General features: G+C 38.1%; 1 protein-coding gene across 1 annotated transcript in view; it reads left to right on the top strand.

Moving 5' to 3' along the window:
* The window catches only part of LOC150079563 (putative sodium-dependent multivitamin transporter), a 66,014-nt gene that overhangs the window by 10,319 nt on the left and 39,250 nt on the right, over positions 1 to 16,445 (top strand). Inside the window, exons 2-9 of the mRNA XM_090383117.1 lie at positions 5,901 to 6,281; positions 6,618 to 6,683; positions 6,862 to 6,981; positions 9,635 to 9,789; positions 10,024 to 10,164; positions 10,699 to 10,834; positions 14,424 to 14,625; positions 15,671 to 15,825. Coding sequence (XP_090239243.1) covers positions 5,940 to 6,281; positions 6,618 to 6,683; positions 6,862 to 6,981; positions 9,635 to 9,789; positions 10,024 to 10,164; positions 10,699 to 10,834; positions 14,424 to 14,625; positions 15,671 to 15,825 — 1,317 coding nt within the window. The 5' untranslated portion in view covers positions 5,901 to 5,939. The remainder of the gene's footprint in view (positions 1 to 5,900; positions 6,282 to 6,617; positions 6,684 to 6,861; positions 6,982 to 9,634; positions 9,790 to 10,023; positions 10,165 to 10,698; positions 10,835 to 14,423; positions 14,626 to 15,670; positions 15,826 to 16,445) is intronic.

Below are 16,445 nucleotides of genomic sequence, written 5' to 3'. Positions count from 1 at the left end.
ACGATCATCTCTAGAGGAAGAGGGCATCTGGTATCCAGCCTGAGGAGTGCAGGCAAGGGAGTCCCGCCCATTCCCAAGCCACGTTTCGGCAATGCAGAGAATATCAAAGGTTTTAGAGAGGAGAAGCTGTTCGACAGTGTCTAGCTTGTAACAAATTCTACTTGAATTTTGATAGACAATTCGAATGGTGTTAGCCATAGTAACTGGAGTTCGTACAGGTGGCACGTCTCTTTTTCAGGTTGGCACTGGTCTGCTATGCGTTCTGATATGTACAGGTATATCTTTCTCAGATCTGGAGCCCGGGGGACTGTCATTATAATCTGCTGAGTTGGATTGAATGATATTGATGAAGGGATAGAGGGCGTGATGTCTAAATTTGCAGATGATGTTAAAATTGGCAGAGTAGTTAATGATCACTGTCAAGCTGAGCTTCTTCAGAGAGACCTAGATAGACTTCAAGAATGGTCAGAAAAATGGCAGCTGTGCTTTAATCCAACAAAGCGTAAGGTATTACACCTGGGAAACAGTAATCCCAAAAAAACTTATTCAGTTGTTGGAGTTCAACTAAACCCAGTACTGGAGGAAAGGGACTTGGGTGTTACGATACGGTCAGACATAAAATTCTCTGAGCATTGTAAACAGGTTGCAAGGAAGGCCCATGGTGTCCTATCGATGATCTATCGAACTTTTGCAAGTAGAGATAGGGACGTGATAATCCCATTATACTGTATAAGGCTTATGTTAGACCACACTTGGAATTTTTTTTTTTTTTTTTTTATGTGAGCCCCAAACACGAGAGGTATTAGAACCTATAGTACTTAGTACCGTGCTTGGGTTGGAGGTTGAGAAGACGAAAGAAGATATTTGTGGACATTGGACTTGAACTTCTGTAGATTGTAATTTTCAGGAAATACGTATGAAGGAAGGTTGTTCCAGAAAAGGGCAGTTGAATGAATAAATGAGGAAGATGAAAAGTTGGTTCTGTGGGTTTGAAGTTGGACAGTAAATGGATGTTGGCTGGTGGCGGCACGTGTTCGGACTGTTTTGAAAGAGAGAGCGGGAATTATAGAAGCCAATTCAGAAGAACAGTGCCCATGGAAATATCTGTAGAAGAGGCATGCAGCAGAAACAGTACGTCTATGAGAAAGCGAGTGGAGAGACTCTGTTAGAGATGAATCATTAATTAACCTAACTGCCCTCTTCTGAATGGAATCAAGAAGCCTGAGAGAGGTTTTGGGGGCACCACCCCAAATGTGGGAACAATATTCCATGGCAGGGCGGATTTGCGATTTATACAGAGTGAGCAGCTGTTTGGAAGAAAAGTAACGCTGAGAGCGAAAGAGAAAACCAAGTTTTTTAGATGCAGAGGAAGCAATATTTGTAATGTGCTTGTGCCAAGAGAGATTAGAAGTCAGGGTAATCCCCAAAAGAGATATATCCTTTTGCCTAGAAATTGGAGTGTCACTAAAGATAAGCATAGGAGCAGAAGAATCCTTTTTGCGAGATATAAGACAAGACTGTGTTTTAGAAGGGTTGAAATCAACTAAGTTGTCTTTGCCCCACTGGAGAATTACCTGAAGATCGGCATTTAAGGAATTGGTAGCAGATTTTCGAGAAGTTGAAGCTGATTGAGCAGGGCAAGGTTTCTCAAAATGGAAAGTTGAATGCAATGTGCTATCATCGGCAAAACTATGGATAGGATTTCCAGTCAATGGAAGAAGGTCATTGATATACAAGAGGAAAAGAGTGGGGGAAAGAACTGAACCTTGGGGAACACCGGCATTAGTGGAGAAGTTAGAAGACAGAGAGCCATCTACCATCACCCTCAGTGAGCGATCAGAGAGAAAACTGGATAACCAATTACTAAAAACAGTTGGCAAACCATAAGATGGAAGCTTGTTTAGAAGACCTTTATGCCAAACACGATCGAAAGCCTTTGAGATGACAAGAGCAACTGCTTGTGTTTCACCGAACCTTTCCATTGAAGTAGTCCATAAATGGGTAACATAAGCCAGAATATCACCAGTGGATCGACACCGACGGAATCCATACTGGCGATCGTTGATCAGACGGAAGGTTTCTAGGTAGTTTAAGAGTTGGCGGTTAATTGATTTCTCCATTACTTTAGAAAGAGTAGAAGTAATTGCAATGGGACGATAATTGGATGGGAGGGATTTGTCACCCTTTTTAGGAACTGGCTGGATATGAGCAAATTTCCAAGCAGAAGGAAAAACACCTTTGGAATAAGAAAGTGAAAAAAGGCGGCAAAGAATAGGAGTAAGTTCAGGAGCACAGATTTTGAGAACAAGTGGAGAAATACCATCAGGACCTGGAGCTTTCTTAGCATCAAGATTCATCAAAATCCTTCTGATATCCTTTTGACGGAAGACCACAGGAGGCATTGAATGGACCGTGTTGGGAATGGTGGGAGGTGTTTTACCAAGTTCATTAATACATGAGCTGGAAGAAAAATGGGATGCTAGCAGGTCAGCTTTATCCTTGGCTGAAGTGACAACAGAACCATCTGGTTTGGACAGAGGTGGAAGCAGAGATGGGCAAAAGTTGCGGCCAATAGCTTTGGCAAGAGACCAGAATGCTCGGCTACCATTAGGGCAAGAAGCAAGTTTTCTACTCTTAGCCTGTTCAAACTCTAGTTTGGACTGATTAATAACTGCTTTACAATTGTTGCGAGCTTTGGTGTAGGCAGAAAATGAAACTGAAGAATTAGAAACAAGCCAATTACGATATGCAACATTCTTCTCTTGAACAGCCTTAACACATTTATTGGAAAACCAAGGTTTAGATAAAGGACGAGATTTTAAAGTGGAGTGTGGGATAAAGGATTCCATTCCTGCAAGAATAATTTCACTGACACGATCTGAGCAAACGTTGACATCAGGAGTTTTGAAACAGTAATCTGACCAAGGAAAAGAAGAAAAGAAGTCTCGCAGGTCATCCCATTTTGCATTCTTGTAATGCCAAACAACACGAGGTTGGGAATAGCCATGAGATAAAGGTTCCATTGGAGAAGAGACAATCACCAAGTTGTGATCTGAAGTGCCTAAAGGACCTCTCACTTCGACCGTGTATACTGTACTTCGACCGTGTAATACTGTGTTCAAGTATGGAGACCGCACCTAAAGAAAGACATCGAGCTTCTTGAAAGGGTGCAAAGAAGGGTAATTCGCCTGGTGAGATCGGCAAAAGGGCGTCCTTATGAAGAAAGACTTCGAATATGTGGGTTGCAGAGTTTGGAAACTAGTCACCTTAGAGGAGATTTGATTGAGGTGTTTAAGGCTCTGAGAGGCATCAGTAAAATGAATGAGGACAAAATTTTCAAGATTATAAATGATGCTAGAACTCATCATCATCATCATCAGCCATTTTCAATCCACTGCAGGATGAAGGCCTCTCCAGCAACTTTCCAGTTCCTTCTGTTTTGAGCACTGGCCATCCATTTACTACTCAAAACTCATGAATTTCATCTATCCATCTCCGCCTTTGTCTTCCAGGTTTTCTTCTAGCTCCTCTTGGGTACCATTCTGTTATTTTCTTAGTCCATCTGTCATCATGTCTTCGAGCTATGTGTCCTGCCCAAGACCATTTTAGTTCTTTAGTTTTGATAAGAATGTCCTTTACTTGAGTTTGCTGCCTAATCCATGTGTTTCTCTTCTTATCTAACAGTCTGATTCCCAATATAATTCGTTCCATTCTTCGCTGTGTAGTTCTTAGCTTCTCTTCCATTCTTTTGGTGAGTGCCCAAGTTTCACTTCCATAAGTCATGGTGGGGAGTATACATTGGTTCATTATTTTACGTTTCAGACAAACTGGGATATTGCTCTTCAGTATGTGACTATATTTCCTGAATGCTATCCATCCAAAATTTATTCTTCTCTTGACTTCCAGCCATTTATCATTATTACAGCTAATAACTTGTCCCAGATAAGTATATGACTCCACCTTTTCAATTACTGCTCCTTCAATCATTATTTCCCTTTCCGTGGCATACTTGTTCATCATTACTTTTGTTTTAGCCATATTCATCTTTAGTCCAAAATCCTTACTAACTGTGCATAACTGATTAAGATTTTCCTCTAATTCTTTGGGATCGTGGCTTATGACCACAATGTCATCTGCAAATCGATGCTAGAACTAGGGGACATAAATTCAAGTTACGGGGGGAAATGTTTAGATTGGACTGCAGGAAGTTTTATTTTAGCCAGCGAGTTATAAATTACTGGAATAAGTTGCCTTCATGGGTGGTAGAGGCCGACAGTTGGGGAAATTCAAAGGTCATCTGGATAGTATTTTCGGGTAAGGGAAGCGCATAGGATGATAGGTTTAATTTCCTTTTTATTTATATTTTATTTTATTTTATTTTATTTTTTTATTTATTAATTATTATTATTTAGTTATTTATTTTATTTATTTATTTTCTTTTTGTTTTTATCATTGTTTTGTTCGGATTTTTTTTTTTTTTTTTTTTTTGGCTGGTACAGCATAAGTCATAAGCTTTCTTGCAACATGCGGCCGTTACTAATACTGATACTAATACTAATATGTGGACAATTTTTTTTTCCTATAGTAAGTTTGTTCTCAGTGAAGTTATCTGATTTCTCATGCGTTTTATTGGCTTGGGACCTAGGTAGCTTTAATTGAAGCTGCATTATATGGGTTACCAAAGTTGTGCAACAGTCCTCAAGCCATTAATCACCCTGAATGATATCAAATGCGGTCTAAAATGGTGAAGGCCTAACGTTCTTGAACCATTGACTAATGAAACACTGTGCGTAGAGGTCACGAATTGATGTGTTACTAGTCATGGTCTGCCATTCTGAAAGCCGTGCCTGTCAGACTGGTAGACCATGATGTTTGGCAGAGAGAACACTATCTGCCGAACAGTATCGTCCCGGGAGTGGAGTTTGCGGAGGCAGAGTGATGGTCTGTCGGTGTTTTTCATGATTTGGCCTGGGACCATAGGTTGTTTTGTACAAAATCATGAATTTTGAAGTCTCTCTAGACGTCTTAGAAAATAAGGTATTATCTACGTTGTTGAGGAAAGTCCCCTACCTGTATCAGCAGGCTAAAATCATGTCATATTGCTGTGGTGTGGTTCTGATGGACTAGTTTGAGGACATGTGCGTCGAAAGGTTGGACTGGCCAGACGAAAGCCCTAACCTCAATTTGATGGGTAACCTCTGGGGGGCGGGGTAAATTGGTATATCAGGGACGTGTGATGAGGGATATCACTAAAAAACAGAGCTGAACTGGTCGCTACTTTGAAGACCAAACGGTGGAAAATGTACGAGGGCACTGATAGAAAAAAAAAAAAAAAAAAACTAGTTGAGAGTGTTCCAGCGGGTCTTTAAAAATTTAAAAGTAGCACTCGTCGTCCTCCTTCTATGGAGGATTCCGTAGCCGAATGGTCAGGAGCGGGAGTGCAGTAGCAATCCTGTTCGAGAAGACCGGCTCTCAAACCTTTACTGCTAAAAACGGTCGATATGCAAACCAGCACGTGGCTGATTATGGTCCATTTCCCTCAACATGAATCGTTGAGGAGGTTTTCATTCTGCAGTGAATTGACAATGTTTGCAGTTTACTTTTTTTCACTCGAAGTTTCAGAAATCATCCCATTATCGGTGAAATTACTAGACTCAGAATTCTGTGCAGAACAATAAGGAAATGTCAGACCTGCCTGAAATGATGAACAGCTGAATAGGGGTGTTCGTTGTAATAAACTAATTTTAATAATAAAATTAATGTAAGTTTTCTTATTTATTTGTGAGAATTTCAGTTTGTGATTTCTGGAAACTCCTTCTAACAAGGAGAGGCTTCTTACTTTTCTGTAAAAACAAAAGTCAGAATTCTATACCTATTAATTTTACTTCTTGTCTTCTTAGCCAAAGTTCATTCAAACAGAAGACAACCAACAAACAGGAATGAATCCGAGTCAGACGCTAGGAGTTATTGACTACGTTGTAGTAGCAGCCATGTTAGTAATTTCAGCTGGAATTGGAATCTACTTCCGGTTTTCAGGTGGGAGACAAAAAACTACCTCGGAGTATTTTGTAGCAGGTGGAAAGGCAAATATTGTACCCATTGCGTTTTCGTTGATGGCAAGCTTTCAATCCGGTACAGCCATGATAGGGGTTCCAGCAGAGGTTTATCGATTCGGAATACATATTTTGTTCACCAGCTTCTGTTATATGCTTGGTGGTGTTATATCCATGTTTGTGACGTTGCCTGTGTTTTTTAGTGTCAGCAAGTATACTGTGAATGAGGTAAGAATTTCTTGATTAATAGTTTATTTCTCCCTCTTCCATTTTCCGTTTCTATTTTTTGTTGTTATTGAGCAAAAAATGAAGCTTTTCATCCCAAAAAATAACGAAAATAATCATAGCATTTATTCAGTTTAGAAATTCGATCACTTGGTGGCTGATTATGTTAATCGTTTCAGCTAATATCTCAAACAACCCTTCCTAACTTATCAATTTGTGTGTTTATATTATAATGAAAATAACCAATGTATCTTTGGTGAACTTTTGAAATTATTATAAAAAGCTTTTTTGAATTGTTTTAATAAGCTGATTAATTGCTTAGTATGAAATATTTTCTAGTATTTGAAAGTGAGATTCGGTTCGACTCTAAGGACGATTTGTTCTTTCGCTTTCTTGGTTCAAATGGTACGTACAAAAAATATCTAAGTTCCTTTGAAATAATCGTTTTAATTGATGGGTTTATTCAGATAAATTTATATTTCCCATGATGATTGCATGAAAACAGAACGAAGGAGTAACATTTTAATGTCTTTGCTCGAAAGGTCAAATTCGAAATTTAATGTATAATTTTTTTCATTTTCAGGTTTTATATACTTCTTCATGTTTGTACGCTCCATCCGTAGCTCTTAGTGCTGTAATGGGTATATCCAGTTGGGTATCCATTGTAACTGTTGGATTAGTGTGCACATTTTATTGTACTTTGGTAAGTATTTTGTCTTATTTAAATAAAACTGTAATTCCTGTAATTTTAATTAATTTTTAAAGGGTATTCATTTGAAGTATTAATTAATTTTCCCCAAGAAAAACATTATTTCTGGTATTTGGTGGATAGAAATACGATCATGATTTCGTTATATTTATGAAAAGATATCCATTATAGGGTCTTCGGGCGTAAATAGAACTGATGTATATACAATATATGCAATCAGAGAACTAATAAATGTCTTTATTGCCGGCAGTGATTGGTTACATGATTGCCCGATGCAATAATGTCCACAACAGCGATAATGCTAGGGGTTTAACATTAAATAACTTATACAAGAAAAATTACTTAAAACAGTGAAATGAAGACACACGAAAAGCGATGAAAGGACGATGACAGTCACTCGGTTGAAGACGAAAACTGGTCCCTGATGATGCGTCTTCTGTACGATTTGTCCTCTATGAACTTTTTGTAGTCCTCATCTATCTCCTGGACGTTGTGGAGCATCTCCATGGGCAGGAATCTATCCCCTATTCTGAGCCTTCACGCCACAGACTGCAGAGAGGGGAGGGCTCTTAAGGGTTTCAGGGGGATCCTCCAATCGCACATCTGCCAAAAATTTGGCGTATTGACTTCACCCGCTATCATTTTAATTGACACAAGCAAGCGGAGGGCAAATATGCGTTTGGAGACTTTTCTGTAATTTAAAAGTTGGGTGATATCTGAAGTATGTATGAGTGGTGGCAGTTTATGCTTCAAGAGGACCCACCGAAGAATCCAGTACTCATCAGATGCAATGGTTTTTAGCGTGGTTTACGTTGCCGACGCCCAGATTTCTGACCCATAGGTGATGGGTGGCTGCAGAAACCGGTATATGTATTGTAGCGCGTATTCAGGCTCTGTGACATGAAGGAGGTGTTGTTTGGGAAGCCATCTTGCTCTGCAGACCTTGTTGTGAATGTCTGCAACATGGTGTTTGAAACTGAGTTTAGGGTCGAATATAACGCCTAGATCTTTGTGCTTGATGACTGGAGTGATGGGGGTTCCGTGGATTTCCAGGTTTAGTTGCGTTGGGTTTGATTTGAGGGAAAATACCATTTGTGCAGATTTTTTTGGATTTATCTTAAGAGAAAACTGTGCCAAGTATGTAATCAGATTCTTGAGGCTGTTGATTATGGTTTCAGAAACAGAATCAGGTCGGGCGGTCCCGTTGATTCGATAGAGGAGCTTCAAGTCGTCTGCATAACTGATAAGTTCTCTTTGCTGACACAGGAATGGGTGGATGGGAGCCGTAAAGAGGAGCCCTGAGAGAACTCCGCCCTGGGGTACACCTACACATACTTTTCTTGTGAAAGATTTTTTATTCACAGTCAAGTGAAGGACCCTGGTCGTAAGTAGCGACTTCAAGAATTCCAGTATATTGCCTTTTATCTGGTATCCATCCTCACAAAGTTGCAGGAGGGGCTGGATGTCTATGCTGTCGAATGCAGACTGGATATCCAGATAAACAATTGCCATCTCAGCCCTATCTTGTAGAGCCCCCCCAAATGGTGTTGGTGGTTTGCAATAGGTTGGTAATGGTGGACCTGCGTTTCAAGGCATAGTGAATGTATGGTGATTCACATGGCAGAACCTGGTTGGTTAGGATGGGAAGAAAGCACTTCTCCATGACTCTGAGGAGACATGAGGCTTTTATTATTGGCCTGAATTGTGAAATTGATGTCGCTCCTTGTGTTTTGGGGATTGGTCGGACAATATATTGATTCCAGGCTGTTGGGAAACTTCGCGTTGTGAGGATTCTATTGAAGATACCTAGGAGTGCATCAATGATGAGAACACTAACGCTCTTAAGAATGAATTGTAGAACCCCATCATATCCAGTGCAAGACGTTGGTGGGATATCATTGATGGCCTGGATAAGCTCTCTTTTTTGATGATGATGGAAGCGAGAACATCTCCCTGACAACTATTGTGAATGCTCTTAAGGTCTGACGCTGACTTTGGCTTAAATCTTGGGATGTAGTCAATTGGATTAAGTTGTTGAGGGAATTCATCAACATCCGATGTGGGAATGAAAAGGCCCTGGTTCGAAACCCGGGCCTTTCGAAACGTTAATGACGCGAGTAAATTTTAAGCTTTTTTTTCCCCCTATGTGGTTGAGTTTCGTCCATCAAAACAAGCAAAACTGCCCCGAGAATTCACGCAATTCATGAACATAATACACTTGGGCAGATGAATTGATATTCCGGGGTAGCCCTAGTGTGACATTTGTTATTTTTTTCGATACCTTAAGCAATTTCTGGATATATTAAATAATTTAGCAGTCTTTGTCGCCGATGTCCCTGCAAAGTGCACCAACAATTTGTTCTCTTTAGAAGTCAAACAGGACGGTCATTTCATTCATGAACCTTTTGAGATCATCATTAAATAAATATATGAGGTTTTATTGTCTTTTCTTCATATTACTGTCTACTAGAAACAAAAAAAATCACTGCACGTTCATAAATACGTCATGAAGCCGTCACAAAAACTATTAATTTCATATCAGGTGTTTCCACTCTTTTGTTCATCCCCTGTGTATACCCTCATCAATCTCTGAAAGATCTATTACTGTCTCTTAAAAATTTTAAATATTGAAATGTATTTTTCGTAGGGTGGGATGAAGGCTGTTATATGGACCGACTTATTTCAGTCCATATTAATGTTCGTGGCTGTATTTCTTGTCATGGGTAAAGGGATCACAGCTGTTGGTGGATTAGGAAATGTGTTTGATATTGCTCGCAGAGAAAAGCGTATCCAGTTCCTCCCGTACGTATAAGTGATTTTTTAAAACTTTTTATGCAGATTGGCTACAATAATTTATTTACTGAAATTGCAGACTCGTATTAAATGATGCTTTCCGTAAATTCATAAGCTTTTGAAATCCAAGGTCAAAAAATTAATTACTTTGGAATTTTGTTAAGTATTTAAACCACCTTATTTTAAATGCTTATAGATGTTAAGAGTACGATTAATTCTTACCGTTTATTGCATGGTTTTTAGAGTCAGTCTTGATTTTACTGAACGATACACGTTCTGGAACGTGTTCATCGGTGGTACAGTCTTGGGTTTAGCACAGCTGGGAACGAATCAGGTCCAGGTTCAACGTTTATTATCGACCAAGTCCATATCTCAAGCTAGAAAGTAAGATTCTGTTAGAATTAATGGATAAAGCAATAAATATTTTCATTGTTTTCTTTCTAAATCTATTATTATCTGTAATTTTGAAATTGATAGAGAATTCACCCTAACAGGCGATGATATGTAATTTAAAACGATATTAGAAATTTAGTCAGAATCGTGGATAATACAATTTATCTCCAAGTTGAGCCTAAACAAAATAATCAAAGTCCAATGCCCGGCCTTGGTCTTTAGTTGGAGTAGAAAGAAAGATCCCAATAATCGAAATAGAACGCAGCAAAGCGTATAAATATTATTTGATTTGTTTTCTATGAATAACTGCTATTAATTAATTGAAACAGAAAAATCTTAGAAACAGAACCAAACGATGACATTATAATAGCTATTAATGTCCTATTTAATTTAATATTTGTCGTATTAAGTTTTGTTTTACTTTTATTTAACTTTATTTAAAAATATTAATATTTTATTCACTATGAATGTTTGTTTATCGTTAAACAGGCTCATTATTAAGCCAATTTACTTTCGATTATTTAGGACTCTTCTCGCTGGAATAATATTAGCAGGACTTTTTCGGGTACTCAACTCCCTTACCGGTTTAGTAATGTTCGCACGTTTCTATGGGTGCGATCCACTTCAAATTCCTGGCAACCATGTTGATACAGCAGATGAGGTATGGTAGCAAGATTGTGGAGTAGCAGCATTATGTTTATAATGTATTAATTAATGCATGTATACACTGCTCTATCGATCACAGCAGATAATTTTGGGAATTCCAAGATATTTGTTTATACAGATATTTACAGGGAATTTACTAATTTTTTTATTCCTTTGCTGAGTTCCTGAGTCAGTAGGAGGTGATCGCTTAAAATGTTTAATTATTAAAAAAAATATTAAAAACCAAGCAGAGTAATATAAGTTTCGATACAGGTCATTGTGTGTTATTTCTATACAGCTGTATATTCACTAGCCATTTTGTAAAATCTGAGGGATGAAAAACATCAGAAAACTTCACGAGGAAATCTTCTACAACTGTGCCTGATACAGCCAAATACAGAGCTTATTAACTAACCGTTTTTTAATTATTTTTTTAATATACTTGTAATTATATTATATTTTGCACTTATTCCTTATTTATATAATATTTGACTGCTGCTACAGGGATGGGGTACACTTAAATAGTAAAGGTGCAAAAATATTTGCTGATGCTATCGAGGCAGTGTCAGGTGTGTCGGAAAACTGCTAGCCTGATGGGATATACAGACTAAAAGGTTAACAGTGGCTGCAGGCAGAGGCTAAAGTGATTTTTACACAACTTCTATTACAATGAGCAGCAGCCTGGAAAGAAAGGCAATGGAGATTTCCAGGACTGTTGGGAGTCGTAGTGGAACAAGTAAATACATGGTCTGTGTTCGAGTAACGAAGATTAAGAACAGGTGCATGTATATTTGCATGTACACCAATGCTAGGAATATAGTTAATAAATTTGATGAGATTGAAGTGCTAGTCAAGACATCAAAGGCAGATATTTTTGGGTAATCGGAGACGTGATGTCACACAGATATAAGCAGCGCAGAATTGGAATTTGGGGAGTACAATGTATACAGGAAGGATAGACAGTACAGGAGTGGAGTACGAGTTATGCTGTTAGTTAAAAAAACACATAAAATCGGAGGAAGTGCATGCAATTTCAGTGTTGAGTCTGGTGTGAAATAAGCACTGGGAAAGGAAAAATGAGAGTGGGTGTGTTATAGGCCTAATGAATCTGATGAGTGTAATGAATAATTGTGCAGAGAAATAGAGTGGGTCAGTAAATCAGAACGTCTGATAATGGGGCATTTTAACTTTCCAGATGTTGACTGGAACTTTGTGGATTGGTCACTCTCACACTAGCAAACTTTTGTGGATTTATTGGAGGATTATTTTCTAGAGCAACATTTTCGAGGAGCAATCAGAGGGGGTAATACTCTTGATCTGATTATCAGCAGTGATTATTCTTAAATTAAGAATTTGCAATAAAGGAACCACTGAGTGACAGTGATCACAATGTACTGAAATGGGAATTATTAAAGATGTAACTAGAATCAAGGCTAAAGGGAAGGGCTTTTGCTTTTGTAAAGGTGAATTCCGAATGGGAAGCCTTCGGGGACTTAATTTTGAAGGCTACTAGTCTTTTCATTCCAACTAATAAATACTGTTCAACGTGGATGTACGATTAATTATTCCGGCTCGTTGCAGAGAAGATCTATTACTGTAAAATAGTCTGTAAAACAAGTCACAAAGGAGGTGAGGAGGGCGAAGGCTGATTACGAAAAATCTTTGGCAAAGCATGCAAAGAAAAACAGCAAAGAGTTCTTTACTTATGTAAACTGTAGAAGGAAAGGAATGAATCAGATTGAACCATTTAACATAGATGGGTTGACTATTGATGATCATGCTCAGGTAGCTGATAAACTGAATGAGTATTTTGTATCTACATTCATACGTGAGGAGTTATTTAATGAGAGGAGTGCCAGACGTTTATCAAACTCTAATAGGGAGCTAAGTGATTTTGTAATTACTGAGAGCAAAGTGGAGGAGAAATAGTTGAAGTTAAACATACGATAGGCACCTGGGGTGGATGGGATTTATCCAGTTATATTAAAGGAGGTAGCAAAGGAAGTAAGCAAACCCATAGCCATAATTATGAGGGCTTCCCTGGACTCAGGGGAGGTACCAATGGACCGGAGGTGTGCAAACGTATCACCAAATCTCAAAGAAGGTTCAAAAGGTCACAGAAGTAACTACTGACATGTGAGTTTAACTTGTGTTTCCGGGAAAATAATGGAATCACTGTTTAAAGAAGAATTACAGGATCATCTAGACAAGACTGCAGTAATTGTTAAGACACACCGTCATGGGTTTGTTAAAGGTAGCGCTTGTCTGACCAATTTGATGGGATACTATGATGTGGTCACAAAGGAACTGAATGCCAAAAATAATTTTGATATCATATACTTGGATTTCAGGAAAGTCTTGGTTCTGTTGCACATGGACGACTACTGTACACATTGGAGAGGTATGGCATTAAGGGTAAATTTCTACAATGGATAAAGGAATGGTTGAGTGGGAGACGACAGGGAGTGGTAAACAATGGACACTGTTCTTTCTGGAAAAATGTTATTAGTGGGGTTCCCCAAGGTTTGGTGTTGGGCCTATTGTTGTTTTGTATATTTATCAATGATATTGATGAAGGTATATCAGATTTAATGTCCAAGTTTGCAGATTAAAGAAAGGTTGGCAGGGTTGTTAACGACAGTAAAGACAATATGCAACTCCAGCTGGATCTATATAAGTTGTGGAAATGGGTTGAGAAGTGACAACTGAAGTTTAACAATGACATCGGGGGTAATTGTGCAGTCAAATATGAAGTTCAGTGAGCAGTGCAGCCGGGATGCCTAGGCAGGTCATGGTGTCTTGTCAATGATACAGAGGAATTTTGCTAGCAGTGACAGGAAGGTGATTATCCCTTTATAAAAGGCAATGGTCAGGCCACACTTAGAGTACTGCGTTCAGGTCTGGAGACGTCATTTTAGGAATGATGCAGAGTTGTTAGAATGAGTAGAAAGAAATGCAACAAGACTGTTCAGGGGGAAAAAAGGGGTGCTCTTATCAAGAAAGGCTTAAGTTCTGCAAATTTCAGCGCCTGGAGATTAGGCACGTGCGAGGTGATCTGATTGAGGTGTATAAGGCGTTGAATGGATTGAGTAAACTGAATGCTGATGGGATTCTTCCTTTTGCTCAGAATAATCACCTGAGAGGGCATAAATTCAAATTGAAGAAAAATAGTTGTAGAAAAGATGTGCTGAAATTTGCCTTTAGCCAGCGGGTAGTTTATTGGTTGAACAGACTTACATCTTTTGTTGTGGAAGCTGATAGCCTAAATAAATTTAAGGCTGAGCTGGACAGCAATTTGGAACTAATGGAGAGGTGAAATGGGAGTTTTTTTTTTTGGCTGATGCTGCATAAGCTTGCTTTTTGCATCGTGTGCCTCTACTAATCGTAATGCTAATTTAGCTCTCAATGTAAACCCTTGTGATGTATGTGCAGTAGAAGTTTGGTTATAAATATTGTACCTGATTTATTGACTTTTAAAGTGATATTTATTATATGTTTCTTAAATTTAATTCCCTTGAGATCACTTTTTAAATATAAACTGTTAGTTTTACATGTATGCGTGTCTTAAGCTTTGTATTTGAAAATGAATGTCCTCTTTATTACAGCTCTTTCCATATTTTGTGATGATCTTATTCTCCACGTTACCAGGAGTCGCCGGTCTCTGTATTTCTGGAGTTTTTAGTGCAGCATTGAGCAGCGTTTCGTCAGCTCTAAATTCTTTAACAGCAGTTGTTATCGAAGATTTTATTAGACCACAGTGTCCTCAATTTGCATCAAAGCATGGTGTGCTATTAGCCAAAATACTCGGTAAGTACAGTGATCAGTTACTTTCTTACTGAACGAAATTTTCATCCAATTTCTTCCTTTCTCAAATGTAGAAAGCGTAATAACGACTTATAATATTTCAACGATTTTATTCATTTTTAAATAATTAGTAGAAAATATCAGTTCCATCGTGAAAAACTCTAGAAATAAATTTTGAAATAAGCCTGACAATAGAAGTAACTAATAGTGTCGAATATACGTAATATGGTTTTAATTGTTTAATATTTATATGGGAAATACTGTATGTACGAGTACGCAATTTAACTTTTGGAGAACTTAACAGACTTTTCAGTTGGAAAATCAGAGACCAAGAGTCTGATTGTTTCTATTTCAGGAGCAGTACGTTTATTTGTAATTTTTAACAGGATTCAGTTTTTTTATGTTTTTTAATATTAAAATTTCCCTAAAATTTAATATTATTTAAATTTAAACCGTTACACACAATAGGTATTGTAATGTATTAATAAAATATGAGTTAATTGCCTTGTCAAGCGGGATTTAAAAAAAAACATTTCGACCAAAAATTGAAAATAAAATAGATAGCTGTCAGATGCCGCGCCACTGATTTTTCTACAAATGGAGTGCCACAGCTGCCTGGCTATATGTGGAGTTCGGACTCTTGCTTTACTCCTTCCTTAAGAATACAGATATTTCTCTACCAGCTTCAAAATAAAATTAGTCTATTCCTTACTGGGAGTGTATGCGATCATTGATGTCGATGTTCCCTAAACTCCCACTACTAGCAAAACTGCCTTTCAGATATGTTGAAGAGCTGACCTGTCGCATTATGTTTCCGAAACGTCACATCGCTGAAAATTGCTATTCGGGACGAATCTTAACTCACCAGAAAGTCTGGTTAAATCTTGACCCATGAAATCTAGAGAACACAACGTTCATTTCATAATTTAACATAAAATTAAAAATTAATAAAACGCACATGTACTAATAATTGCTTGTTATTGTTGTGAAGAAAGATGTTATTGTACTAGAAAAATTTTACTAATTAATTCGATGCCTTGCGTTACAGCTTTCTTCTTTGGATTTCTATGCATACTGCTAACGTTCCTTGTAGCATCTTTCGATGGTATTGTACAAGCTACAGTTAGTTTAGCTAGCATCACCGGAGGAACAATATTGGGAATATTCATCCTTGGCATGTTAACTTCTAGGTCGAACGAGAAGGTAATTATAACGTGTCTTTGTATATTAATTTGCAGTGAATTTATATTTTTATCAGATATAATAATGAACATGATTATTAGTCCGCAACTCCTGTAAGGACATTGTTCCTTGTCCTCGCCCTCGTGGGTAGAACAGTTGGTAATGATCATTGTCCTCCCCACACCGGATGGAAAAGACCTAAGTTCGAGTCCTTTTTCACAACGTGGCCAAGTTAGTCGATCTCAGGCGAAGATAGCATGGTGTTTTCCTGCGGAAACTTTGGGTTTTCATCCAGCAAATAGAAAAGTCGACCTCAGAACACATAGAATTTACAGACAATATACACTGAGATATAGGGGCTTAGCCGCTAATGCTCCCTACTACAACAACCATGTTCTTCAAGCAATAATTGTAAAGTTTTAAATGTAATTAATGAGAAATCTCACAGATGCATAATAGTTTAACGAAAACGGCTGGTTATTTGTCTCATTTAATTATTAAAATATTATTTTCTTCCAGCAAACAGAAAATCGACCTCAGGACACAAGCAATTTACAGACAATATACACGGAGCAATATGGCCTTAGTCGCTAATGCTCCTAAATCCCTACTACAACAACCATGTTCTTCTAGCAATAATT

The sequence above is a fragment of the Mastigoproctus giganteus genome, chromosome 10 (genome assembly GCF_048544385.1).
Source record: "Mastigoproctus giganteus isolate SK-2022 chromosome 10, ASM4854438v1, whole genome shotgun sequence".
NCBI lineage: Eukaryota > Metazoa > Arthropoda > Arachnida > Uropygi > Thelyphonidae > Mastigoproctus > Mastigoproctus giganteus.
This window is presented reverse-complemented; position numbering and strand designations above follow the sequence as displayed.